General features: G+C 48.8%; 1 protein-coding gene across 1 annotated transcript in view; it reads right to left on the reverse strand.

The window, feature by feature from the left end:
* The window catches only part of CRY2 (cryptochrome circadian regulator 2), a 499,904-nt gene that overhangs the window by 129,272 nt on the left and 342,990 nt on the right, over positions 1 to 27,642 (reverse strand). Inside the window, exon 8 of the mRNA XM_085646709.1 lies at positions 15,669 to 15,820. Coding sequence (XP_085502835.1) covers positions 15,669 to 15,820 — 152 coding nt within the window. The remainder of the gene's footprint in view (positions 1 to 15,668; positions 15,821 to 27,642) is intronic.

The following is a 27,642-nucleotide window of genomic DNA, read 5'->3' on the forward strand; positions in this document are numbered from 1 at the left end:
GGCGGTGGCGCCTGGCGACGTTCATGTCCACAGCAGGAACTCTGGAGGGCTTGGACCAGGTGCCCTGCAGAACGTCAGTGAGGGCCTCATTGAATGGCAGCAGAGGCTCAGTGGAGCTTGCTGCAGACTGAAGCACCTCAGTGAGGACGTTCGTCCTCACAGCCACGGCAGGCAGCTCGAGCCCAAGGGCTGCGGCCGCCTTGCGCAGCACCACAGAGAAAGCAGCACCCTCCTCCGAAGCCACAGTCGGAGGAGAGATGAATCCAGTGTCTGGAGAGGTATCCAGGCCACTGGCCTCCCCCAGTTCATCTGCCCAGTCCTGTGACAGTTGAGCCTGAACGGCCATAGGATCCTCGGATCCCTCCCAGTTGTCCCCATCATCCGATTCCTGGTATGCAGGAGGAAGGATCGGAGCCGGGCGATAGACAAAATGTGTCTCCAGCGGCGCCGAACGCGGCGTCCATCGACGCCGTATCGGCGCCGGGCCCGGAGCGGGACTGGACCGGGGCTCGACGCCGAGCGGAGTCGGCGTCGGAGGTGGTACCGGTGTCGACGCCGGCGGAGGAGGCGTGACGAGGTCGACCGGCGTCGGCGGGGACTCGGGAACGGGTCCCTCGGGCGCTTGCGGCGTCGAGGCTGGAGCCGTCGACGGCGCCGGGGCCGGAGCCACCGGCAGGCAAGGTTGCCCAGTCGGGTCCGCGGGGCCCGAAGGCGCGCCAGCGGGCGTCGACGGCGGAGCCAGGTTCCTCATTCAAGCGGCTACAGTCAGCACAGGCTTTAAAACCAGGCATCCTACCGGCATCGGAGTCGAGACAAGATCAAAAAGGATCGAAAAAGTTAGTCAAAAAGTGACTAAAGGGGTAGCTCTCCCGGATCTGCGCTTACTGGCGCGGAAAAAAGATGAACTGACTTCAGCGCGCGAGGGCGGCGTCTAAGTACTCCGAAGACGTCATTCCGGCGCACGACGCCGACGACGGACGTGGAACCGCAGACGATGCCTAGTGACGCGCAAGGGGTATTGCTGACGAAAAATCTTCCGGATCCAGTCTGACGCCTGGGGATATTCTAAGGTGAGGAATCTAACTAACGTGTTTCTTTCAGATGTCTTTATCTTTCCTTCTCAAACGTGGTTATTCAGGTTCACATTTCAGGGTAAAACATTTCATTGCATTTAAATTGACAGTACCATTCCCTTCTCTACTTTTGTACAGCAGCTACTTAAGCCCCCTCTGAGATTCCCATCCTGCCTTGACTCAGGAGCGCTAAGTTAAATCCTCACAGAGAGCGCTCCACACAACATTTACATATTCCACAATTTCAGAAAATCATTTAGTCTGCATGGTGTTCTTCTGACAGATGGTTCCCCTAACGGCTATCCTTTCTGACTCTTATACTGTCATCAATAATCAACTCATTACATTTAGATACTAGCTGGAAAATGACAATGCTGCTGGCAGTCAATTAGTTATCTCTAGGCAGTTTATTTGTAGGTTACTTCATTACCAAGACTAATCCATTCCAGATAGGCAGTACACATGAACTCTCGCTGTCACTAGAACTCGATCTGCTGCCTTCAGCGCTATGCTTGAAACTGCTATTACATTGACTTCAGTCACACATGTGGTTGTGCCAAAGTGCCGGTATTTACCACTGGCCCCTGGCTTCCCCAAGGAACAAACAATTGGTTCTGACGGGCCCTCATCTGGCCTTCAACACGTACTCTCTTGTACCTTCCCCCGTGTGATATTGCCCAGCTTACTGTGTACACCTTGGGTCCCTCTCATAGGAAGTTCGGCGATGCCGGGAGGTGCGCTCCCTCTCTTCGTGAAGCGGAGTTCACTGGTTGATAAACGGAAGTCCTTCCCGGAGGGGGGGGGGGGGGGGGGGGCGAGGACCGAGCACAACCACCGACTACCTATCCCACAGGCTTCTCCGTAGTATGGTCTCCTTAGTTGGTGGGGGGTCTCGCTCTAGCGCTCACTCACCGCTGTTGTCCCCCTCTTCAGTGGACTCCTAGGCTAGGCGCAGGCTTAATCCTACTCCGCTTCCTCAGGGGAGGCGCGCCCGCAGCCACCCGTAGCAGCGCGGCTTGCGGGGGCGCGGCCTTCACCCTGATCTGGCAACAGTGGGGCGGCGCTTCGGCGTCTGCCCCGCTCACGTGACAGCAGGACGGCGGCTTCAAGGCTGAAGCCCGTCCCTTTCTTCCGGAGTATGATTCTCCTCACCCTGACAGCGGCGTCGCTTGCTCACCGGTCGCTCACATGAAGCCCTTCCACAGAACTCTCGGCAACAGCGGGCCACCTCCGGAGGACAACAGGCAACCTCCCGACCTCTGGGTGGCGGCGGTGATCGTTCCAGGTAGGGACTCGTGAAAGAAAAGGGGGGGGCTGAACTTAAGGGTGCCAAGATTTCACTGGAGCGGATGAATGGGCTAACAAAGCTCTCTTAATTCCTGGGCACGGACATCTCCCCTTTTAGTCAGGAATGAAGGACAATCGCTAGGGCCAGTCTGATTCAACATCCCAGACACAACAGGGATGAGGGAAAGGTAGTCCCAGACGGCGATTCTTCCCCTGGTCCTCCCTCAGGGATACTGACTACATGGGAGTCCCCAGCGGGACGATGACCTCCAAAGTCATTGGCTGTGTTCAGGGACCGGTCAGAAGGTTGAGGGTGGTGTCAGCTGAAGAGGGAAGTCGTGCAGACCCTAAGACCTGTCCATTCCCTATCTAGCGCAGCCACCTCCCCACTCAGGTGCCTTTCTCCTGACTACCTCACAGCTCAACTAAGTCCTAAAATGGCCGCCCCGCCCTCACCTCTATTTATCACCTGGGGCCTGACTGGCCAGAGTGGCCCAGAAGGTTCCGGAACTTCACATGGCAGTCTATGGCCCAGGTTCTGAGGCGACAGTTGGAACCACCATTTTGTGAGACTAACCTCCCTCTTCCTGTTTCTTCAGTGAAGCACCTTGCGCCTCTCCCTCAGCTAGTGAGAAAGGGGCGCCCAGAGCCTCTACATCAACACCAAAAAAAGTTAATGGACAGGAATAAAAAAATGAGAGGGTAAAGGGAAAAAAAATTAAATGGGGAGGGAACAGCCAAAGGGCTGACAGGTCTAACAAGAACTGAACGGCCAGAGAAGCTGTCTTGCCGGACTTGGCTATCCAGCCAGTAATGTTTATTGAACATGTGCAATGATGCCCACGTGGCTGACAGGCAGATGTCACTGAAGGGGGCTCCACGTCCCAAAGCAGGAGTGGCTACCGTTACCCTGGTGGAATGGGCACGCAACCCTACTGGAGGCTCCTTGTTCACCAAAGAACAACAGATTTTAATGAAAAGAACGACCCATCGTGAGATGGTTCGTTTTTGTACAGCCCGACCTTTCTTGGTGCCCACATAGCCAACAAAGAGCTGATCATCCACCCGTAATTATTTTGTGCTATCCAGATAAAATGATAGCGCACGTTTTGGATCCAGATGGTGGAGCCTCTCCTCCTCTTTAGAAGGATGCGGGTGGGAAGAAGGTGGGCAAAAGTGATGGTCTGTCCTATGTGGAAAGAGGTAACCACTTTGCGAAGAAAAGAAGGTCTAGTTTGAAGGACAACCTTGTCCGGATGAACAGCAAGGAAAGGAGGTTTAGAAGAAAGAGCCTGAAGTTCACTCACTCTGCGAGCAGAGGTGATGCCAACCAGAAAAGCAAGTTTTAAGGTTAAGAGTCTGAGAGGACAAGGTGTAGAGCCTCTTGACTTAGGGTCCACGACCACACCCCACCCTGTTTGTTGCAGTATGGCGGTGGTGTTGTCCATGAACACCTGCACTACTCGTCCTTTGACAGAAGGAAGGAATGCTTTCAGTGCAAGATGGATCGCACGGAGCTCCAGAAGGTTGATGTGGAGCCTGGACTCTGCCAGAGACCAGAGGCTCTTATCTCCGCCTCTCCAAGTTGGCCGCCATCCCAGAAGTGACGCATCTGTCACCAACATGAAGTCCGGTTGAGGAAGGGAGAGGGATCTGCCGTTGACCCAATCCTGGTTCGTTAGCCACCACTGCAATTGGTGTGCAGTGCCCTCCGAGATCTGGAGGACATCGGAATGAGTCCCCTGATGCTGCACACACTGGAACTTCAGGTCCCATGGCAGAGTCCGCATATCCCACATGGCATGATCCACCAGCAGAATGCAGGAGGCCATGAGGCCCAGCAGTCTCAGAGTCATTCTCCCCAAAATCCGGGATAGAGGCTGAAACATCGGTATCTTAGCCCGAATATCCCGGACTCGCTGCTCGGGAGGATAAGCCCGAAACTGCGCTGTATCCAGAACTGCTCTGATGAAAACGAGCTTCTGAGAGGGAATCAGGTGTGACTTCGGCACATTGATAGTGAACCTCAGCGAATACAGGAGGTCCGCCGTAGTCTGGAGATGGGAGTCAACAGCCTGGGGCAAGCCCGCCTTTCAGCAGCCAGCCGTCGAGATAGGGGAAGACTGGAACCCCTGATTTGCACAGGTGAGCTACGACAACCGCCATCACTTTCGTGAACACACGAGGAGCGCTGAAAAGGCCGAAAGGGAGCATGGTAAACTGAAACCTCGTGGCCTACCGTGAACTGTAGGTAATGCACCTTTGGGCTGGCAAGACGGGGATGTGCAAATAAGCATCCTGCAAGTCCACCGCTACCATCCAGTCTCCAGGGTCTAGGGCAGAAAGGACCTGAGATAATGTCAACATTTTGAACTTCTCCTTCCGGAGAAAGCGGTTGACGTCCCTGAGATCCAAGATAGGACGCAGGCCTTGTCCTTCTTGGGCACCAGGAAGTAGTGGGAGTAACAACCAGAACCCACTTCCGGGACAGGGACTCACTCGATAGCTTCATTGGCCAAGAGAGCCATAACTTCTTGACGGAGAAGGGCCAAGTGATCCTCCGATATGCGATGGAGTGTTGGTGGCATGGAGGGAGGTGTAGTCTCGAAGGGGAGAGAGTAGCCCCTTCGGACTATCTGCAAAACCCACCAGTCCGACATGATGTTGTGCCAGTGGGGGAGGTGATGGCGGATCCTTCCACCTACTGGCAACTGGTGGCTCTGAAATGTCTGACTAGGAGGGCTTTGAGGCTGCTGCAGAGGGACTGGTGGACTGGCCCGCCTGCTGGCACCCACACCCACGGCGATGGGTCCCACGTCCAAGGCCCCACAGAGGCTGGGTAGCTTGCGCCGTCCTGTGGCCCTGGGTGGAACGTGGTAGGTTCAACCCTTCCGTAGCCAGGAAAGGGGCAAAAGGCAGACTGCAGAGGACGAGAGGTGGCAGTGAGGCCCAAGGATCTGGCCGTAGCTCTAGAATCCTTGAAGCGCTCAAGCCATGGTCTGCCTTGTCGCCAAACAGACGATTTCCATCAAAGGGCATGTCCAAAAGAGTCGATTGGAAATCCCCAGCAAAGCCAGTGGATCTCAGCCAGGCGTAGCATCTCAAGGCTACTGATGTAGAAATCGTTCTACTCAGCGAGTTGGCGTTGTCCAGCCCACAGCGGATGGCAAACTTTGCTGCATCTCTCCCCTCTGCAACTGCACGGGAGAGTGTGACCCGGGTCTCCTGCAGGCACTGTGGCAACACCTGCGCAACTGTATCCAACACAGAGTGGGTGTACCGGCCCAAGAGACATGCGGTGTTCACTGACCGCAGTCCTAAGCTGGCGGACGAAAACATCTTCTTACCAAGATGGTCCAGCTTCTTGGATTCCCTGTCTGGGGAAGCAGAAGGGAACGCGCCTTTGAATGTTGAGGATTGGACCACCAAGCTCTTGGGGGTAGGGTGTTGGGAGAGGAAAATGGGGTCGCCCGTGCCCGGGCGGTGGCGTCGGGCAACCATCCTGTCCACAGGAGCTCCTGTGCTAGGCCTGGACCAAGTGCCTAGAAGGATGTCTGTGAAGGCCTCATTGAACGGCAGCAGGAGATTCATTCTGACTGCCACCATAGGATGCTCAAGGCCCCAGGTATCAGCCTCCCTACGCAACACCACAGAATAGGAGGATCCCTCCTCCATGGCTACAGTAGGGGGAGAAAGCATGCCAAGGTCTGGGTAGGTATCCAGACCACTGGCTTCCCCTAACTCCTCCCTCCAGTCCGGCTCCTCCACCTAGTCTGCCAAAGGGCCAACAGACCCCTCCCAGTCCTCCTCACCTTCCTCTGGCTGCCACTCAGGGCATTAGGGAACGCCAGCGGAGAAAAGTGCTACAAAAGTACCGGTGGGCGCTGGTACCAGCATCAGTCGACGCCGGTACCGGCATCAGTCGACGCCGGTACCGGCATCAGTCGACGCCGGTACCGGCATCTGTCGACGCCGGTTCTGCTCCGTGTCCAAGACGAGGGGAGGCCAAGGTCGACGCTGGCCGGGGACACGACCGCATCAGAGGTGGCAGAGGCGTTGTCAGGGAATCGGTGCCGGAGAAGGTGCCGTGAGGTCGACTGGCACCGTTACAGATCCAGGCCTGGATTCCTGGGGGCCCTGCAGTGCTGAGGCCGAAGCTGCCAGCATCGAAGGCCTAGAGCCGCCAGCCGAGTTTGTGGGGCCCGAAGACACGATGGTGGAGCCGTGTTGCCCAAAGATAGAGTGGAGGGCTTCGTAAAAAGCACAAAGCTGGGCAGGGGACGCTCTAGCTCCCGGAAAAGATTGTATGCTCAGTCTTATGCATGAAACTCCACGATACTGATATAAGCATCGTTTCTGTGCCTGTCCCAGGCCTCTTGTTGACAGTTCCTGCATGCGAGTTTCCCAGCCCTTCAGTGGTGCATCCGTTGTTAGTACTATTAGGTCAGGGATGGAATGTAGGTCTGCGTTGAGGTTTGTGGGGAACCTCCAGCATAGCATCACCTGTTTCTGCTGTCTGGTGACTTGGCCAATGTTGTCCCATGAGCTGCCTGTATGCTTCCCTTTTTTTTCCAGTTCTTGTTGTTGAATGGGTCTCATCCGTAGCCTGCAAAAGGGTATAAGGCCTATGCAGAATGACATCAGGCCCAGCAGAGATTTGTATTGCCTGATCGTGACTGATTGCTTGCAGAGTAGTTCTTCACCATGGCTTGGAGCTTTATCACTTTGTCCTCCGAGGAAAACACCTTTCCTAGCTGCATGTCCAGTATCGTTCTCAAGAACTGAAGTGTTGTCACTAGTTACATAGAGGACTTGTTGATGTTTAGTGTCAGTACCCATCTATGAAACAGATTGATGCAACCGAAGAAGCCTTTGCCTCTTCATCAAATGGTGCCATGATGAGCCAGTCACTCAAATATGTGTATACCCTGTTGTCTGAGGAAGGAAACAACTGGAACTGGGCACTTGGTGAACATTTGTGGTGCTGATTTGAGGCCTTGAATTGATAATTCTGCCCTCACTGAAAAGATCCAGGGAAGCCATGCAATTTCCTTCCTGATGTATTAGAAAGACTTCTTGGAGTGTTACCATGCGAAAAAGTCAGTTTTTTTCCAGGAACTTGTTCAGCTCCATGAGGTCTAGAATAGGTCTCCACTGTCCTATTTTCTTTTTGCTCAAAAAGAATCTTCCTATCACTAAAGGAGGAGAATTTTCAGTTGCATCTCCCTCAAGAGAGGATTATGCTCCTGTTAGGTTGGCAGACAGGTGGTTTCAGTACAAACTCCAGTGTATGTCCTAGTATACAATCTGCCACAGCCACTGGTCCGATGTTATGGACTCGTATGCGGAGACAAAAAGGAAAATTCTCTCCCGACCTGCTGAAATGGAGACTTGTGGGTGTGAGGGCAGCTGCAGACTGGGCAGCTGTGAAGAGTCAAGTGCTCTTTTATTTGTCTTGGAAGAGCAAATGAGTCACACTCATCTTCCGTCGAAGATCTGCCATGTCCTTGTCTTTGACTTCTGCTGGATGTATTTCCCAGTCATATCTCAATTGCTGTGGGGTGTAATATGCTTGGCCTTCACCTCTATATTGACTGAAACCTCCTCTGTATGCTTAGGATCTTCATGAGCCATAGAAAGCGGCCGTGCCGGAACAGCGATACAGCAGAATGCCATTGAATTTTGCAGTGCCAGTGTCTGTTTTAATTTATTTTATTTCAATTTTATTTTTAGTGTTTTATATAGTGCATACATGACCCTGAGTGGGGTATCAGAGCACTTTACATTCACATATCTAAAAACAATTTTGTTACCAAGTCAACAGTAGTTATACAAGTGATTTTGTACACAACATTAAAGCCTAAAATAAAACATATATACAGTACCCCAAAGAGGTTAATGTTCGATGAGAGGTAGCATACGTATGATCATGTTACATCAATGATAATGTCAAGTCTGCTCCGATTTTACTCATTTAAAAATATTTGGCTTCATTTTTCAAAGCAGAGATTAACAAAATCTTTCTAATGTTAGGGGGGGAGAGTGTTCCAAATTCTAGGCGCTGCCCCAGAGAAAGCTCGGTCATAAGTTATTTTCTTACGGAATCGGGCCGGTTTCGGTAGTAGCCCTCCCTGACTCCGGGAGACACGGCAACCTCCTGATAGTGTGATTTTCTGGGCTAGGTACCCTGGTGTTTTCTGGGCTAGGTACCCTGGTGTTTTGTAGTGTATCGCTTTGTGGGTAATACAAGCCATTGTTTGTTGTATTCTTGCTTCATAAGGCAGCCAGTTGAGTTCTTGCAGATGAGGGGTGATGTGGTAGAATTTCCTGGAGTCAGTTATGAGTCTTGTGGCCTAATTGAGACAGGCTTTTAGTGGGGCTGTTGAAATCTTGTAGAGACCAGCTAGGGTTGTGCAGCCGTACTCGATCCTTGAAATTACTAGTGCTTGAACTGCTGTTTTGAGGTTTGCCTTATTTAAGAAGGGTTTCAATTTTCTGAGGTAGCTTAAAAAATGGAACCGGGCATTTTTTGCCATTGTGTTGATATGCGAAATCATATCCAGGTTTTTGTCTCGTATAATTCCCAGGGATTTGAAAGAATAAATAATCCTCAGAGTATAGTTTATTGCTGTGATCAGCTTGGTTCACTCTAGAATGTTCGTAGCGCTTTTCTGGGGGGAAATCAGCAGGAATTCGGTATTATGAGGGGTAAGCTTTAAGTGATTACTGGTTAGCCAATGGATGGTACTCTTAGTGCTTGGTTCATGATATCTATCTCTTTCGTCAATGTAATCTTGATGTACAACTGTGTGTCATCTGTGTACATGTGGAAAGAGGTGTTTGCTCGTTGTAAGGTTTCTGTGAGTGGCTCTACGTACAAATTGAATAGTGCCGGGGATAGTAATGAGCCCTGAGGAACTCCGATCTCACTTATGGACGAAGCTGATAATGTTTGGTTGACTGTGAATTTTTGCGTTCTATTCTCTAAGAATGATCTAAACCATTTTAGGACTGTGCCCTCTAATCCCATCCTATTTTCCATTCAATCTAGTATTTGGGCATGGTTAATTATGTCGAATGCCGAAGTGAGGTCGAGCAGGATTAGGAGACAAGTTTCATTGGGGTCGAGGGCAAGTAGAGCGTCATCCACGATGTGCAGGATCACTGTTTCAGTACTATGGTTTGGTCTGAATCCTGATTGGAAGTCATTCATCAGATTGAATTCCGAGATATGATGGCTCGCTCAATTGTTGTTGTACGCATTTTTCCAGGACTTTGGCTAGCATGGGAATTTTAGTTACTGGTCTGAAATTGTTGGGGTCAGAGGGGTTCTCTCTTGGGTTTTTTAAGATTGGGGTGACTTGCACTGTTTTTAGGCAGTCCAGTATTGAGCCTTGTGCCAGTGAAGCGTTGATGATCTTTGTCCATGAGGGGATGAGCAGTTGGTTTATTGTAGACCAACACTTTGCAGGTAAAGGATTGTTGTAGTGATTGTTTGGTTTAATGGTCGAGATGATCTTTGCAATGTCTTGGTCGCTGAAAGACTTGAATTCAGACCATCCAGCCTTATTTTTAGGCATTTCCCGGTCTGGTTGAAGTTGAAACTCATCTGGGGTGCTCTTAGAGATATCGGGGCCTTCAGCTGCTTTTTTGAGCTCCTCCTCCATCGATTTGACTTTGGCTGTGAAGAAGGAGGAGAAGTCTTCGCTGCGTATATTTTTGAATTAGTAGCAGTTGTTGCAGATTTGGCCGTTTCATTAGATTGCTCTTTTAGCAGATCGAATAGTTTCCTCTGTCTATTTTTTGCATTGTCCAATTCTTTCCTGAAGAAGTCTTTTTTTGAGTTTAGAATGCTTTTATTGTATACTTTCCTGGCCAGTTTTAGTTGTAATAGATGGGGTGAGGAAGGGTGTTGTCGCCATTTCCGCTCTGTGAATCTGAGTGACCGTCTTTCTTCGTTGAGGTCACCATTAAGCCAAGGGTTTTTGTCTTTGTCAGGAATCCTTTTGAATTTTAGCGGGGCTATGTCCTCAATAATACTCAACATTGTATTATTGTAATACTCTGTGAGGTTACTGACGTCCACCATATTATTAGGAGGTTGCAATTCTATCTCACAGCGTGCTGCGACAGTATCCATATTGAGCCCTCGGGTGTCCCGAACCTATTTTCAGGTTTTTTTTGCTTGTGAGAAAGCTTTTTGTTTTGTGAAGGGTATTTGGAAGGTAATGATGTGATGATCAGACCAGTCGCATGGGGTGATTTTAATATTATCTATAACTTTTTCTTTAGCTTTGATCCAGTCTAAGGTAGAGCCTTTGGAGTGGGTTGGTAGAAGACATTCTTGGACCAGCGAAGATTTTCAAGGAAGGCTTTGAGTATGTTGATCTGATTGTCAAACTGATCCTCCCAATCAAGATTGAGGTCTCCTAAGAAAATATCATTGGAATGAGAGGTCGAGTTTGCTTTGATGATTTCTATCAGCTGGTCTACGAATCTGGTGTTTTTGCCTGGGGGGTGGTAGAATGTATGAAGTTTGCACGTTTGATTATCGGTGGATCTTAATGACATACCAGGATACTTACATGATTCAAGAGGGTCTGATTTTATTTTCGTGAAGGCAAAGTCAGATCTATATATACAATCAATGCCTCCTCCCTTTTTTATTGGTCTGTCTAGTCTCATAATGCAATAGTTCGGGGTGACTAATATATCTAGGCAAGGAGAGGAAGAGTCAGATAGCCATGATTCTGTTAGTATAATAATGTCAATATCCTGGCTTAAAATGAGGTCGGCTATGTCAGCAGCATATTTAATGTTTTGTAGATCATCGTCAACGTGTTTCTAAATTAGAGTGAGTCCATCAAATAGCATAACCATAATTTTTGCTTGCACCGCTGGTTGGAAAGCTATCGACCTCACCAGTCCTTGCCTTCTTAAAGCAGTTGCTCCTGCCAGCTGGTGGAAACCTACATTGGATACATCTACTGACGCATCGATTATGGCTACAGAGGTTTGTTCTCCTTCCATGCCAATTGCCTTTGTACTCTCTCTCTTGTCTTTAGGGAGGAGGTTGATCAGTGGCAACATACTATGTCTCATCTGGCAGTCATAACAGCCCGAGATTGCCAAGGCAGCCTTGATTGATGTCTTCTGACAAAACAAAATCTAGTATTTTCATAAAAGAAGCATTGCTGCTCCCCCAAAGCCATTGAGAAATTGAATCTCTAAGCCACCGACCCCATTAGAGTATGAAAGTAGTCTATGTTTTTGGAAGTAATTATGGTTGAACGGGTGCTTTATCACCCTCAATGGGTAAGATATAGGCATCCAATTCACTATTGCCTATGTGGGTAGCAGCAGTGGGAGTGGTAGACAACTCTAGGAAGTGTCTCTCATAACATAAGGGGTAACGGAGATGGAGGATGTAGAGGAGGCATAGGTGGTAGAAGTGGAGGCAGTGGTGGAGTATGTATGGTTGGAGCTGAGGACACAATAGTTGTAGGTGCCTGGCAGGCTATTGAGGAAGTAATCTTTAAAAGGTATCGATCATCTACTGAAAAACTGTAAAAAATGCAAAATGCGTCTGCATGACCTCTGGTTACGTATAAGAATGGCAACATCGACAAGACTGAGGAGAGCTGTCAGCATCAAAGGTCTGCAGCGATGCTCATAATCCTGGTGGACTTCCTCTTCATCTAAGTCCTTTTCCTCAAATTCAGAGACTTACAGTCACATTTATAGACCTCCTTGAGGTGGTGGTTGATGGTGTTGTCATCAATAATGGTCTGGTTGCCGATGGAGCTGTCTTTGTTGACAAGGGCTTGGTCGTCAACAGGGTTGCCATCAATTAAGGTCTCTTTGTCATGGTCATCGAGGCCTGTCCCATGGGTCTTAATGGGAAAGTCATTGACGAGGGCGTCACATCACTCACATCAATTACATCACTGCCAGCATTATTGTTCACTCATAACTCAGTTCAAGTAATACCAAAGTAACTCAACGTTTCTACCCAACAGGAGATATAGTGTTGTGCTTCACTCTGGGCCTCACAAATGTGGCTTGCCAAAGATTCTGCAAAAAAATACACCTGTTGCAAGCCCTCCATACACACTTAATTCATTTATCACAAAAGAGTAGAAGGATAGCTCTGCACTTTCATTGAGGACAGAGGAGGCTAAACATTATGCAATCCAAGTGCAGACATACGTTGTTAAAACAATTTTTACAAGTGGGGTTAAAAGGCCCAAGAGATCTGATAAACAACAAAGAATCCCTAGCTTCTCCCTTGGAAAAGTTGGTTGTCCGTCAGGCCTCTTCATGTATTTCAAGAACTCAGTTAGTAACTATTTTGGTGCCTGATTTAGAGTGTATTGGTAATGAAAAAATCTTTAATTTGTGAAGAAGGGCTAAATCCGGAGGATAATACACTGGCTGATTTCCCTCCACCATGCTATTGTGTAGGAAATTCCACAGGTTCATTCTCAGGACCTTCCATCAACTCTGAACTCTAAATAAAGCCCTTAATCTTCTTATTAGGCAGTGAACAAATAGCCTGTGGGGCAGAACTCCTAAGGTCCTAATGGAGATAAAAACATTTTATCTCGTCCACATTTCTCCAGGGGACAGGCTTGTTCCTCTCTTACAAACACATCTATAATTGATACAAGTCATTGCCAACTCTTTCACACTAAGCACCTTGTTAAAGCAGGCTGTAAGGTGCACTGTCCGTTTAGCAAAGCAAGAGAAAAGAAGCCCCTAAAACACTGCTCTCCAAAACAGCTTGTTTTTGCTCATTTATATGACCCCTCAACCAAACATAGCCTTGCTTCAAGATAAAAGTTGAGACTCATCTTTACTAGTTTAGATGCATATCTCTTCTTCCAACAGTAGAGATGCTGGTGCTCAGCAGATCTTTCCATCAAATTGAAGAAAGCATGCTTTTAGCTATGGTTGTACGTTATGCACACAAATTCATCACAGGTATGAATCAACACCATCTCTAGCCCTACTGTGCCAGAAACCAATTACTAAGCAGAGGGCCATATTTCCCAAGCAAGGTGCATCCGCACCCTCATCCACTAAGCGCCGAGTTAACAGGAAGCTGCATGGCAGTTTATAAGCACATCAAATTAGTCTGTGTGAAACATGCTTCACGTGGATTTGTGGTACAAAAGGGGGTGGTGATGGATGGAGCATCAGAACCAATCAAACACTCACACCCAGTCAACAGATCTGGGTTTGATCCATCACCGTTCTTTAGCCCACTCTGCCACCCCAGTTCAGACATGACCATATGCAAATCAGTCTGACCCTGTGCCTCATGGGAACAGTCCAGCCCGAACTGCCAAGCCATGCCTTCCCTGGACCAGAAACAAGCTTCCTAGGACCGGTTTCTGGCATTTCAGCCGTCTTCAGCCAGGCTTGCTTGAATCCAGTGGCAAAGTGAGCAAGGGACTCACGTCTGAGCATACCCTGCCAACTTATGGCAAACAAAGTGGTACAAAAGGGGGTGGTGATGGACGGAGCATCAGAACCAATCAAACACTCACACCCAGTCAACAGATCTGGGTTTGATCGATCACCGTTCTTTAGCCCACTCTGCCACCCCAGTTCAGATATGACCATATGCAAATAAGTCTGACCCTGTGCCTCATGGGAACAGTCCAGCCCGAACTGCCAAGCCATGCCTTCCCTGGACCGGAAATAAGCTTCCTAGGACCGGTTTCTGGCATTTCAGCCGTCTTCAGCCAGGCTTGCTTGAATCTAGTGGCAAAGTGAGCAAGGGACTCACGTCTGAGCATACCCTGCCAACTTATGGCAAACAAAGTGGTACAAAAGGGGGTGGTGATGGACGGAGCATCAGAACCAATCAAACACTCACACCCAGTCAACAGATCTGGGTTTGATCCATCACCGTTCTTTAGTCCACTCTGCCACCCCAGTTCAGACATGACCATATGCAAATCAGTCTGACCCTGTGCCTCATGGGAACAGTCCAGCCCGAACTGCCAAGCCATGCCTTCCCTGGACCGGAAACAAGCTTCCTAGGACCGGTTTCTGGCATTTCAGCCGTCTTCAGCCAGGCTTGCTTGAATCCAGTGGCAAAGTGAGCAAGGGACTCACGTCTGAGCATACCCTGCCAACTTATGGCAAACAAAGTGGTACAAAAGGGGGTGGTGATGGACGGAGCATCAGAACCAATCAAACACTCACACCCAGTCAACAGATCTGGGTTTGATCCATCACCGTTCTTTAGCCCACTCTGCCACCCCAGTTCAGAAATGACCATATGCAAATCAGTCTGACCCTGTGCCTCATGGGAACAGTCCAGCCCGAACTGCCAAGCCATGCCTTCCCTGGACTGGAAACAAGCTTCCTAGGACCAGTTTCTGGCATTTCAGCTGTCTTCAGCCAGGCTTGCTTGAATCCAGTGGCAAAGTGAGCAAGGGACTCACGTCTGAGCATACCCTGCCAACTTATGGCAAACAAAGTGGTACAAAAGGGGATGGTGATGGACGGAGCATCAGAACCAATTAAACACTCACACCCAGTCAACAGATCTGGATTTGATCCATCACCGTTCTTTAGCCCACTCTGCCACCCCAGTTCAAACATGACCATATGCAAATCAGTCTGACTCTGTGCCTCATGGGAACAGTCCAGCCCGAACTGCCAAGCCATGCCTTCCCTGGACCGGAAACAAGCTTCCTAGGACCGGTTTCTGGCATTTCAGCCGTCTTCAGCCAGGCTTGCTTGAATCCAGTGGCAAAGTGAGCAAGGGACTCACGTCTGAGCATACCCTGCCAACTTATGGCAAACAAAGTGGTACAAAAGTGGATTTGTAACAGGGGCTAGGCGCATATGTGCCATCACTGGCCCTTAAACTTAAAGTAAACTTATTAAGAAAGAAGAGATGGATCTTAGGAACAGAGCAGCCTCCCACTTTAGGGGCTGTAGTCTAAACTCTGGATGTGCTACTACGCCATTTTTGTATCGCCTGGTGCCTTGGTTATCCAGTACAAAGGACTAAAGAGGCTTACTTACCTATGTATTTACACATCTATTAATGCGTGCAGCCTCATTCGAAATACAAGTCTTAGATTATTATACAAGTCATTTTGCTGTGAGATGCAAGCCAGTAAATTCAAGATACAGATTCACAAAAACATGGCTTGTTGAGTATATCCCATCCAATTTCAATAGCAAAGAGTCCTCAATTTTATCAATGTATGTTTTGCTGCCAATAATTGCTAGTGTTGGAATCTCACTTTCTCTGCTCGGAAGCACACTCTAGCATCCTCTTACCTGATGAAATCTCCGCTGGGGTCTGTCCGTCGCCCAAATCCCACAGGACAGTAGCAGTGGAAGAACTGCTGAAAGAAAGCACTGCAGGACAGCCACATCCAGCTACCAGCGTTTACGCTGAAGTCTGCATCGAGCAAGAGTTCATCAAACACCTGAGCAGCAGAAAAGACGGGGGAGAAGAAGATGAAGGAAGCTGTTTCAAAGGAAAAATCTACAATGTAGCAAAACACTTTGCAAAAATACAAAAGAAGCACCCTTCATTTCTTTTTTACACATCCTGGTTTCAAGATTTCGAAAGCACTGGGATGACTGAACGCATTTGCCTTAAAAGGTGCTCCCAAAAGAGAAGGTGCTTTTACAGCTCATACATTAATTCCTTTCTAAGGTGAATAGAATTTCATTTGAACCAATCGACTGAATGACCAACTTTCTCTTTTCTGCCTCAAAACCTTCTAAAAAGAAGAGGATGCACAGACTGGAAACAAAGCGTGCTCCAGATTAGTCATGGACAGACAGCTTTTGGCACTCAAGGAGTCCTGCCAATGGTGTGGCTGCTGCAAAAGAGAACATTTTAAGAGGGGGGACAAAGTTAAGGATCAGGGAATGCTAAATGAAGACAAAAAATTCTGTCAAAAGAAATAACTGCTCATTCCATCAGGGGATTTTGCCAATGACTTGCCAGGTGGCTACTTGGTCTTCTCACCACACATTAGTGAAGCAATAGAGCTTTTATTTGGATGTTAACGTTGTTAGCATACAGACTACTGACATTTCTCCTTTAAGGAAGTGCACTCCACTGGTATCTCATCATGCTCTTGTAGTGACAATTGATACAGCACCCCTGACACTTCCTTAAAGTAAACATGATTTGTCTTTAAGAGAGGTAGAAACGTCAAGTACCATAAGGAAAGGTACAGGGGCACACAGGTTATGCCTATTACCCAATAGAGGAGGTTCGGGGGAATCAATTCACCAAAATCCCAGGGGTAGCGGAAGTGACATCCCATACACTTTGACCTTAATGACATTACAGGAAGTAGAACAATATGACCCCTGACCCTGATTTTTTCAGGAAGACGTCACTAGGCCTTAATATCACAACAATTGAGGATTTGCATTGGATAGGATCCCAAAGTAATGCAAAGCTGCGCTATGCCCTGCTTTGTGTTATTATATATTATATATATATACATATAGGGGGTGGGCGTTCCATGATTGGTGCATGAGCATTACCATGCAATTACCAATGGGTTTTGATGCAAATCCCTATCTACAAACATTGGAAGGCATGTATTTGCGCCAAAGTCTTACGCCTCCTCGAGGCAGGTGTAACAAAGAGAACGTTTTTAATTTCTCCCTGTTTTTCCAACTTTACATTTATACTGCACTGTACAGCACACATACTAAGTTCAAGAAGCCTTAAAGCATAGTTTTAGTACTGGAAGGGACCCCTTCCATTACAAACCTACGCTTCAGAGAACGTACCCACCTTTGCACCATAGCCCAAAGGTGTGGGTGTGTTGGAGCATGGCTGCTAAAAGTGTGCTAGATCACTGGGAGGGAAAAAATTGACCATACCTTATTAGATATGGCAATTTCTTTCTCTCTCCCTTTGATACAAGGCAGCGCAGCAACTTTGGTTTACTGAAAGCAGAATTTCATTGTTTTACCTTATTTCTCTTATATGGTAAAACTCTCATTTCCCTGTCTCATAACTGAAATATTTCTGACCAACATATATTTTGTCACTTTCTAGAATCATTTTTGCTACACACCTACTTATAGTTATCCTCTAAGAGAAATAGTTGAGATTTTTTTTTGCTGGTCCACAGTAGAATTTTTCTCCATATGGCTCTTTATTAGTCTACATAAGTACTCCAAGAAATGCCACATTCTCCCCTGGACAATCCTCAATGACGTAGTCGACCACCAGTAACTTATCAAGGTTCTATCTCAACCCAAAAGTGATGCTATGTCATATGTACTATGATGCAGCTCACTAATTTCTTGTGATGTGTATTTTTTTCCATAAAGCGCTCTGAGGCAACCACAGGGCAGTTAATAGCATTTTACAAAAATTGTAAATTAAATAAAATGAATACAAGAATGAAGTCACATAAAAGGTGGCCCTGGTGCGTTGGCAGGATGTTAAAGATATTCTTGAGTGCCATGTATCAGTGATGTATATTCGACGATTAGGAATCAGTAGAGGGAAAAATTAATCAGTGGAAAAGGTTACTTACCTTCAATCCTAGTTCTCCATAATGGGAATCTTATTTAAAGTCAGAGGCAATAGAAGGACAGGCAGAGACAGACAGCAGTTATTAAAAATGGCCACTTCTATGGAAGTCTCTGGCAGGTGGAGGCTATATCTGTCAATAACCTGCAAAATCACTAGGGCTTTCTTTATCTAAGTGAGTCATTGTGAGAAGCTGGCCTGGTATATGCTGTCCACTAATTATAGTGGGCACCTTGCACCAGTCCAAACAACCCCTTATTGATGATAGGTTAAAGACAGCAGTTATTGAAAGCTATCCTAGTGGTAGCTATGGAGAGCAACCTTCAGGCTAAGTTTTGAAGGAATGTAAAGCAGCTTGTTTTACCAGTCTATAATCTCTTGAATGACCAAATGAAAGGGAACCACACCAGGTATATATTTAAAATATATGTATTTATTACTAAACACACCCCTCTAGTTTCTTTATGAGGCTAGACATAAAAGCACATAAGTAACACTTCAAATATTACAGTAAAATAGCACAAATACACGTCAGGCCCTAGCGGCGAGCCAAACCATATACTAAAATAGTGGTACAAGAATCATGACTTAACTAGACACAAGGCCTAGAGCCTGTAGAATTGCTGGGACTCCAAGGAACCACCCAAGGTAGTGACACAGGGGACCCTCGGGGACCGTGTGCAGTGTGAGAACACAGCCGCGAGGTCCCGTTAGCTTCTATGGAGAAAGTCGCGGTTAGATTTTTAAAGATTAGGAACACTTGAAAAGGGACTAGGACCAAACCCTCTTGGACTTAGGCAGTTCTAAGGTCAAAACCCACGGGAGCACCGGAGTACTCAAGTTACCTCACCCAGGGAAGTCGGGTGCATAGGTGTCAAATGGTGTCGGGTCGCGTCGTTGTTTTCAATGGAAGCTGTCGAAGACGTGCTGCTGCCGGGAAGTGTCCGAAGAGATCCAAGCCTGGATCGAAGATGTGAAGCTCCTGGAAGCAGAGGGGACAGAGCCTGGGTCACTTGCCAGTGACCAGGGGCACGACAGACAAATTCCCACCGATGTCGGGTGTTTGAGGTAAAGAAGGTGAAGCTTGACTCTTCAGCCACGAGGACCAGGAGGCGTCGAGGACCACCAGGAGCTGGATTCGAGCTGTCCCACGAAGGATGTCGACTGCTGCAGCGTCGGTGCCCGGATTAGACACAAAAAGCCTTGGTAACAGCAACCCACGCAGAAAGAAGAAAGATGCTTCGGTGCAGACCAGCAAGTTCTGAGGGACTCCCCTACGGGGGTGGTTCAGAGCATGTCTGGAGCAACCAGGGAAGCCCAAGGAAAATCTGAGTTGCCTTCACAGGGTCCCACCAGTCGACGGACCAGGGATCGCGACGGGACCTCGAGAGTGTGACTAGGCTGACAATCTTCGGTAGATTCTCTGCTCGGGGTGTGGGCTACAAGTAACCCAATGCACAGCCTCAGGGGACATTGAGAAGCTGATGCACTTGCTGATGCACTTGCAAATGTGCACGGTGACCAGGAGTTCTGGTTCCACGTTACTCACGAGGGCTGCGGGTCTCAGCTTTGCTGGGGACTCAGGGCGGCCTCTGAGAAGTCTGGAAATCCTCTTCCTGGGCTACAGATACTTTGGAGCTTCGGAGATGCAGACCGGCAATTGCTTTGTTGGTGCCTGCCAAGCAGGGGAGCCACTCCTTGACCCAAAGGGAGATTTCTTCAGTCCTCTAATCTTGAGTAGAGCGTCGAAGTTCCAGGATTCAGTTGCCGAGTTTCGTCCAGGGATGTCTAAAGTCCTGTTGCCAGGGGTTCCTTACCTACACCTAAGAAAGGGGTTGGACTAACTCTGGGGACCCACCTATGAGAGGGTTTGGAAAGAGGGGTGGCTACACCCATTTCCTTTGTCCAGTTTCACGCCAGAGTAGGGGCTGGTAGTCCCTGCAACCGGTTTGAGCTTCACTATGCACAAGGACACCAAATGTGCCCCCAGTGCAGACGTCAAAGCACTCTTGGAGTGCTCCCACCCAGCCCCAATACACTAACGCCTGCCTGGGAGGTGGTTACACCTCCCTGTGACAGGAAACCTATTGTCCAGGGCTCCCCTGCTGGAGTTTCGGTTAGCAGCAGGAGGCCAGACTCGTGTCTGTGGCTGCAGCATCCATTTTGTGATGCCAGGGCTCTTTTAAGTTGGTAACGGGTATACCGGTGCTGTCATGTCTCTCCCTCTAGAAGGGTGGGATCATACTCCCACACCAGTTACTGGTGTGGGGGTATGATTCCAAGGTGTTTGATGCCAAACACAACATGTTTCCGTGCAGCCAGTCCAAAGTTACCATTTACCGTTTAGTTATAATGCACTTAAGAATATATGGTCAGGCTGCACTACTGACAACCACGGAGGATAGATTCCGAAGGCTGCAGAGGGGCTCAGCTCATGCCTGGGCACCCTCCCACATATAACCAAGCACCCTGCCTTCAGGATTGATAAGGCCTGCCATAGGGGTGACTGATAGGTTTCTATGTGCAGTGATAGGTGAGATATAGTGAACCAATATCTCTGTAAGGGGTGCATGCACCACCTTACCCAGGCTGCAGTAGCAGACCTGTGGTGTCATTTTGGAGGGCTTTCCAGGGGTGGCATAATACATGCTTCAGCCCCTGGGGTACCTCTGCCCTGGGTACATAGTATACAATATACTAGGGACTTAAAATTGCACCTCAGAATACAATCTGTGGTGTACCTAAGGTGCATGGAATTAATTTAGAGAGGAAGCAGCTAGACTGGGGTCCTGAATAGCAGAGCCCCAGCCAGACTAAGGTCGAAAAACAGTGAAACCAGCAAAAAGTGGGGGTAACCATAAGAGGCAGATCCTACTCTCCTACACAACCCCCCCCCCCCCCAACCCAAACGCAGGGACATTAAACTAACCTTGACCAGTTGAGCCTTCATGTTCCAAGTGGAAATATCTGGAGAGTCCATCTGCATTGGCATGGTTACTCCCAGGTCTATGCTCCACTGTATAGTCCATTCCCTGTAGGGGATGGACTATTTGGACAATTTGGGGTTTTCACCCTTCATTTGTTTTAGCCATAAGAGGGGCTTATGGTCTGTCTGAACAATGAAGTGAGTACCAAACAAGTATTGCCTCAACTTCTTCAGAGCCCAAACCACAGCAAAGGCCTCTCTCTCAATGGCTGACCAACGTTTCTCTCTGGGGGTCAGCCTTCTGCTAATAAAAGCTACTGGCTAATCCTGACCTTCATCATTCAACTGTGACAGTACAGTCCCTACCTCCAACTCAGAAGCATCTGTTTGCACAATGAACTTTTTGGAGTAATCAGGACTTTGCAGAATGGGAGCAGTGCACATGACCTGCTTCAGGTCATCAAATGCCGTTTGACAGCTAACTGTCCACTGAACCTTTTGGGGCATTTTCTTAGAGGTTAAGTCATTCAGGGGTGTCACTATTGATCCATACCCCTGGACAAATCTTCTGTAATACCCAGTCAGGTCTAAGAAGGCTCTCACCTGAGTCTGGTTAGTGAGAGCAACCCAGTCGATTATGGTCTGTATTTTGCTCTGCAATGGTTGAACCTGGCATCCACCTACAAGGTGGCCCAGGTACAAAACCTGACTCTGCCCTATCTGGCACTTAGTAGACTTGATAGTTAGGCCTGCTTTTTGTAGGGCCTCCAAAACATTCCTCAGGTGGACCAGGTGATCCTCCCAGGTGGATCTAAAGACGGCAATATCATCTAGATATGCTGCACTATAGTCTTCCAGGCCTGTAAGGACTTGATTCACCAACCTTTGGAAAGTGGCAGGTGCATTCTTCAAACCAAAGGGCATCACCACAAATTGGTAATGCCCACTAGGGGTAGAAAATGCTGTCTTTGGCTTTGCATCATCAGCTAGTCTGATCTGCCAGTAGCCAGCTGTCAGGTCAAATGTGCTTAGAAACTTGGCTGAGGCCAAAGTATCTATTAGCTCATCTGCCCTTGGGATGGGATGGGCATCAGTCCTAGTGACTGTATTGAGACCCCAGTAGTCCACACAAAACCTCATCTCTCTCTTGCCATCTTTGGTGTGAGTTTTAGGAACCAGGACCACTGGACTAAACTAAGAGCTATCTGAGGGTTCAATGACTCCCAAATCCAACATCGTTTGGACTTCTGTCCCTATACAGTCCCTGACATGGTCAGGTTGCCTGTCAATCTTATTCTTCACAGGCAGACTGTCCCCAGTGTCCACTTCATGAGTGCACCAAGTGGTCTGACCTGGAGTCAGAGAAAACATATGTCTAAACTGGCTGAGAAGTTTTCTGCAGTCAGTTTGTTGCTGGACAGTGAGGGTGCCTGCCAAGGCTACACCATCTACTGATCCATCATCAGGGCTCTGAGAGAGCAGGTCAGTGAATGGGTCACTCTCTTCCTCCTGTCTCTCATCAGTAGCCATGAGCAAGCCCATGTCTGCCCTGTCAACATATGGGTTTAGTCTGTTGACATGAAGTACCCTGTGGGGACTCCTAAGGGTTCCAAGGTCTACCAAGTAGGTGACCACCCCTTTCTGTTCAACAATTGTATGGGGGCCACTCCATTTGTCCTGGAGGGCTGCTGGGGCCACAGGCTCCAACACCCACACTTTCTGCCCTGGCTGGTAAACAGTCAGCACTGCCTTTTGGTCAGGCCAGGCTTTTTGCAATTCTTGGCTTGCCTCAAGGATTTTAATTACCTTTTTCATATACTCAGCCATCCTGGAGCGGAGACCGAGTACATAGTCCACTATGTCCTGTTTAGGGGTTTGAGAAGTAACTCCCATCCCTCCTTCACCAGACACAAAGGACCCCTAACAGGATGGCCAAACAAAAGTTCAAAAGGGTTGTAACCAACCCTCTTTTGTGGCACTGTAGGCAAACAAAAGGCAGGGCAAAAGGATGTCCCATCTGCGCCTAAGCTTTTCTGGGAGACTTTGAACATGCCCGTTAAGATTTTGATGAATCTTTCAACTAATCTATTGCATTGTGGGTGATAGGGTGTGGTGAATTTATAATTCACTCGACACTCCTTCCACATTGCAGTCAAGTAACTGGAGATGAAGTTTGCATCCCTGTCAGATACTACCTCCTTAGGAAAACCCACTCTTGAGAATACACCGAAGAGGGCTCTTGCCACCACAGGTGCTGTTGTGGTCCTAAGTGGAATGGCCTCTAGGTACCTAGTGGCATGGTCCACCACCACCAGGATAAATCTGTGCCCAGATGCTGTTTGAGGATCCATGGGACCAACAATGTTCAATCCCAACCCTCTCAAAGGGAACCCCCACCACAGGTAGTGGTATCAGGGGGGACATTGTGGTTCCACCTGCCTTGCCCACTGGCTTGGCAGGTCACACAGGAGCGACAAAACACCTTAGTGTCTTCAGACATATGGGGCCAATGAAACTGAGGAACAATTCTGTCCCAAGTCTTGTTTTGGCCCAAGTGCCCTGCTAAGGGGATATCATGGGCTAGTGTCAATAGGAAGCCACTAAACTTCAAAGGTATTACCAACCTCCTGGAAGCACCCGGCTTGGGGTCTCTACACTCTGAATAAAGGAGTCCATCATCCCAATAGATTTTATGGGTGCCACTAGCATTCCAGCAGCCTCACTGGGATGTTGCTGCCACCATGAGACTCTAGTCCCATCTTTTTTCTAGCTCTGTAGAGCTCTAGGGATTCCCTTTCTAGGGCTATCTGCTGCTTTTTGATCTTAAGCTGTGCTTCCTCATACTTCAGAAGTCTCCCTCTCCTCTCCTGGGAGGTTTCCCTCCTATGAGCAGAGATAGAGGTCCCTATAGATGAACCAGAATGGTTAGACTCCACTGAGGGAGATCTGGACCTTCTTGGCCCACCACCAACTCTTCGAGGAGGGACAGAGAGAGGACTATTGTGGCCCTCCTCCTCATCTTCCAGGGGAGCTGGATTTTCCAGGTCAAGATCAGTGTCATCTTCCTGGTCAGCATTAGAGGTCTGGTCATGGGGAATTTCACCCCTAGGCCCTTCCTCGTCTGCTGCCCCTCCCACTCTGCCTACCCCTTCAGACCCTATATGTCTTCTGAGATCATCCTGCCTGAGTACCTCTATGAGGCGTTGGGTGGTTGCACTTTTGCCTGTCTTCAGTCTCCTAGTACTGCATAATGCTCTAAATTCCAAGAATGGGAGGTTATCATACTTGGAGGGAAGAAGCTCATTGGCTTCTGGCAGGGACCCACTGGTTCCTTGCCATGAAGACATCACTAGTGAGGTGTGGTGTATTGTACTACCTACTCTAGTGTGGCCTACTAAACTCCCTTGAGTTGTAGAAAGAGTGTGCTAAGCCCTTGACACACAACTCTAAGGTCAGTAGAACTTACTGTATTCTAAAGCTTGTATTATATGCACCTTAGGTACCTTTAGTGGTTTCCAGTTAGTCAATTCAATTGAGATTATCTGGTATAACAATAGCAAGCTAGAATTCCACACGCTGCACACCAATGTGAGAAGTTGGCCTATGCTGTCCACTAATTAAAGTGGGCACCTTGCACCAGTCCAAACAACCCCTTATTGATGATAGGTTAAAGACAACAGTTATTGAAATCTATCCTAGTGGTAGCTATGGAGAGCAGCCTTCAAGTCTTGAAGGAATGTAAAGCAGCTTGTTTTACCAGTCTATAATCTCTTGAAGGACAAAATGAAAGGGAACCACACCAGGTATATATATAAAATATATGTATTTATTACTAAACACACCCCTCTAGTCTCTTTATGAGGCTAGAAGTAAAAGCACATAAGTTACATTTCAAATATTACAGTAAAATAGCACAAATACACGTCCGGCCCTAGGGGTGAGCCAAACCATATACTAAAATAGTGGTATAAGAACCACAACTTAACTAGACACAAAATCTAGAGCCTGTAGAATCGCTGGGACCCCAAGGAACACCCAAGGTAGTGACACAGGGGACCCACGGGGGCCGTGTGCAGTGTGAGAACACAGCCGCGAGCTCCTGTTAGCTTCTACGGGGAAAGTCGCGATTAGATTTTTAAAGATTAGGGACACTTAGAAATGGACGAGGACCAATCCCTCTTGGACTTAGGCAGTTCTAGGGTCAACACCCACGGGAGCACCGGAGTACTCGAGTTACCTCACCCAGGGAAGCCGGGTGCATAGGTGTCAAATGGTGTCGGGTTGCGTCGTCGTTTTCAAGGAAGCTGGCGAAGAAGTGCTGCTGCCGGGAAGATGCGAAGTGTCCGAAGAGATCCAAGCCTGGATCGAAGATGTAAAGAACCTGGAAGCGGAGGGGACAGATTCTGGGTCACTTGCCAGTGACCAGGGGCACGACAGACAAATTCCCACCGATGTCGGGTGTTTCAGGTGAAGATGGTGAAGCTTGACTCTTCAGCCACGAGGACCAGGAGGCGTCGAGGACGACCAGGAGCTTGATTCGAGCTGTCCCACGAAGGATGTCGACTGCTGCAGCGTCGGTGCCCGGATTGGACACAACAAGCCTTGGCAACAGCAACCCACGCAGAAAGAAGAAAGATGCTTCGGTGCAGACCAGCAAGGTCTGAGGGACTCACCACACGGTGGAGAGTCAGGGCATCTCTGGAGCAACCAGGGAAGCCCAAGGAAAATCAGAGTTGCCTTCACAGTGACCCACCAGTCGACGGACCAGGGATCGCGAAGGGACCTCGAGAGGAATCACAAAATGGCGGCCCAAGGGTCGCTCGGGGTGACTAGGCCGACAATCGTCGGTGGATTCTCTGCTCAGGGTGTGGGATACAAGTAACCCAATGCACAGCCTCAAGGGATGTCGAGAAGCTGATGCACTTGCAAATGTTCACGGTGACCAGGGGTTCCGGTTCCACGTTACTCACGAGGGCTGCGGGTCTCAGCTTTGCTAGGGACTCGGGTCAGCCTCCGAGAAGTCTGGAAATCCTCTTCCTGGGCTGCAGATACTTCGGAGTCCGGCAGGAGCTTCGGAGCTGCAGACCGGCAATTGCTTCGTTGGTGCCTGCTGTAGGAGAGTGGCATCGACTGCATAGTTGCCCCCAACTTTTTGCTGATGTTTTGACTGTTTTGTGACTCTAGCCAGGCTGTGGCCCTGCTATCCAGGACCCCAGCCTATCTGCTTCCTCTCTAAACTGATGTGAGTACCATAGGTACATACCAGTTGGATACTGAGGACACCCTGTGAGCCCCTTGGAGATGGTACCCTAGGTACCCAGGGCTTGGGTCCCTCAGAGGCCTACCAGGGGATGCAGCACGTATTGTGCCACCCCTGGGACAGCCATACAAACTGACACCACCAGACCACTACTGTAGTCTGGGTAAGGTGGTGCTTGCACCCCTTACAGGGATATAGGTATCCTGTATCCCACTTAAATACAACACGTATATCCTCATAGGTCACCCATAAGGGAGGCCTTGCTAATCCTACAAGGCAGGGTGCTGAGATATGTGTGAGGGGGAATCCCTACCTGAGTAGGGCCCCTCTGCAACCTTCGTTAAAACTATTGCGAGGTTGTTTGTAGTGCAGCCATACCATATACTCTTAACCGCATTATAAGTAATCGCGATAGCGTGATAACTTGAGAGTGGCTGCACAAAACCATGTCATGTTTGGTGTCAAACATCGTGGAATCATACCCCCAATCCAGCCATGGGAGTGAGGGCATGATTCCCCCTGCTAGAGGGGGGATATGGTAAAAGCGGCAGATTTTAGACACCAATTTAAACGAGCACATGTAGTACAAAATGGATGCTACCCGCCACCCACACGATTCTGGCTGCCTGTTGCTGGGCAGAGCTCCAGCCACGGCAGCTGGACAATAGGGATCTTGTTGCAGGGAGGTGTCCCCACCTCCCCAGACAGACTATGTAGATTGGAACTGGGTGGGTGCACCTTAGGATGTTTTTCAAACTTGTACGTAGGCTTCTCCAGTGCCTACTTCTGCATACACCGGCTCAGACCGGTTCAGGGGCATCCTTTCCCCTGCGGGAAACACACAAAGGGCAGAGGGTGTAGCCACCATTTCCCGCCTGAACTCCCATTGTCTGATTCAGACACTCCCCTAATCCCTGGATAAAGGTGGGTGCAGGGTCCCCAGAGCCTCAGATTAATCTTGGATGAGAACTTTGCTTCAAAGACTTGAAACTTCGACGAGCTGCCGCTCAGCTGAATGAAGAAATCTCCCTTGGGGTAAAGAAGTTACCCCCCTGCTTGGCAGGCACCTGAAACACTGCAAGTGATCCGGTTGGAACTCCGCTGCTCCTACGGACAACAAATACTTCTGCCTACCCTGAGGTGGGTTCCCAAGCATCCCAGAGGCCAGTGAGTGTGCACAGCAAAGATTAGCACCGTGGACCCCGTGGGTGCCGAGATACCCAATACCCCAGGACACCGGCCACCTCTTGCACAGAACACAAACCCGACCAGTGGGGAAGTTGTGCTTTGGCCAATCATTGAGCCAACCTCTCAGCATCACCTGTGCCAAAGGACGACACCCCAGCCCGCTCCGGCGACCCGTGGGGACATCTTTGCGCACTCCAAATTGCTGCCTCCCGCGGTCCCTTGTCTCTCGACTGGTGGGCCCTAGCGGAGGTCAAATCTTACTTTAAAGGGCTCCCCTGGTTGCTCCAGGCCTGCTCTACAGTCACCTCGCTCAGACCTTGTGGGTCTGCACCGTAGCTGTTTCTTGATTCTTGCGTGGGTT

The sequence above is a fragment of the Triturus cristatus genome, chromosome 3_1 (assembly GCF_964204655.1).
Source record: "Triturus cristatus chromosome 3_1, aTriCri1.1, whole genome shotgun sequence".
In the NCBI taxonomy this organism is placed as follows: Eukaryota; Metazoa; Chordata; class Amphibia; order Caudata; family Salamandridae; genus Triturus; species Triturus cristatus.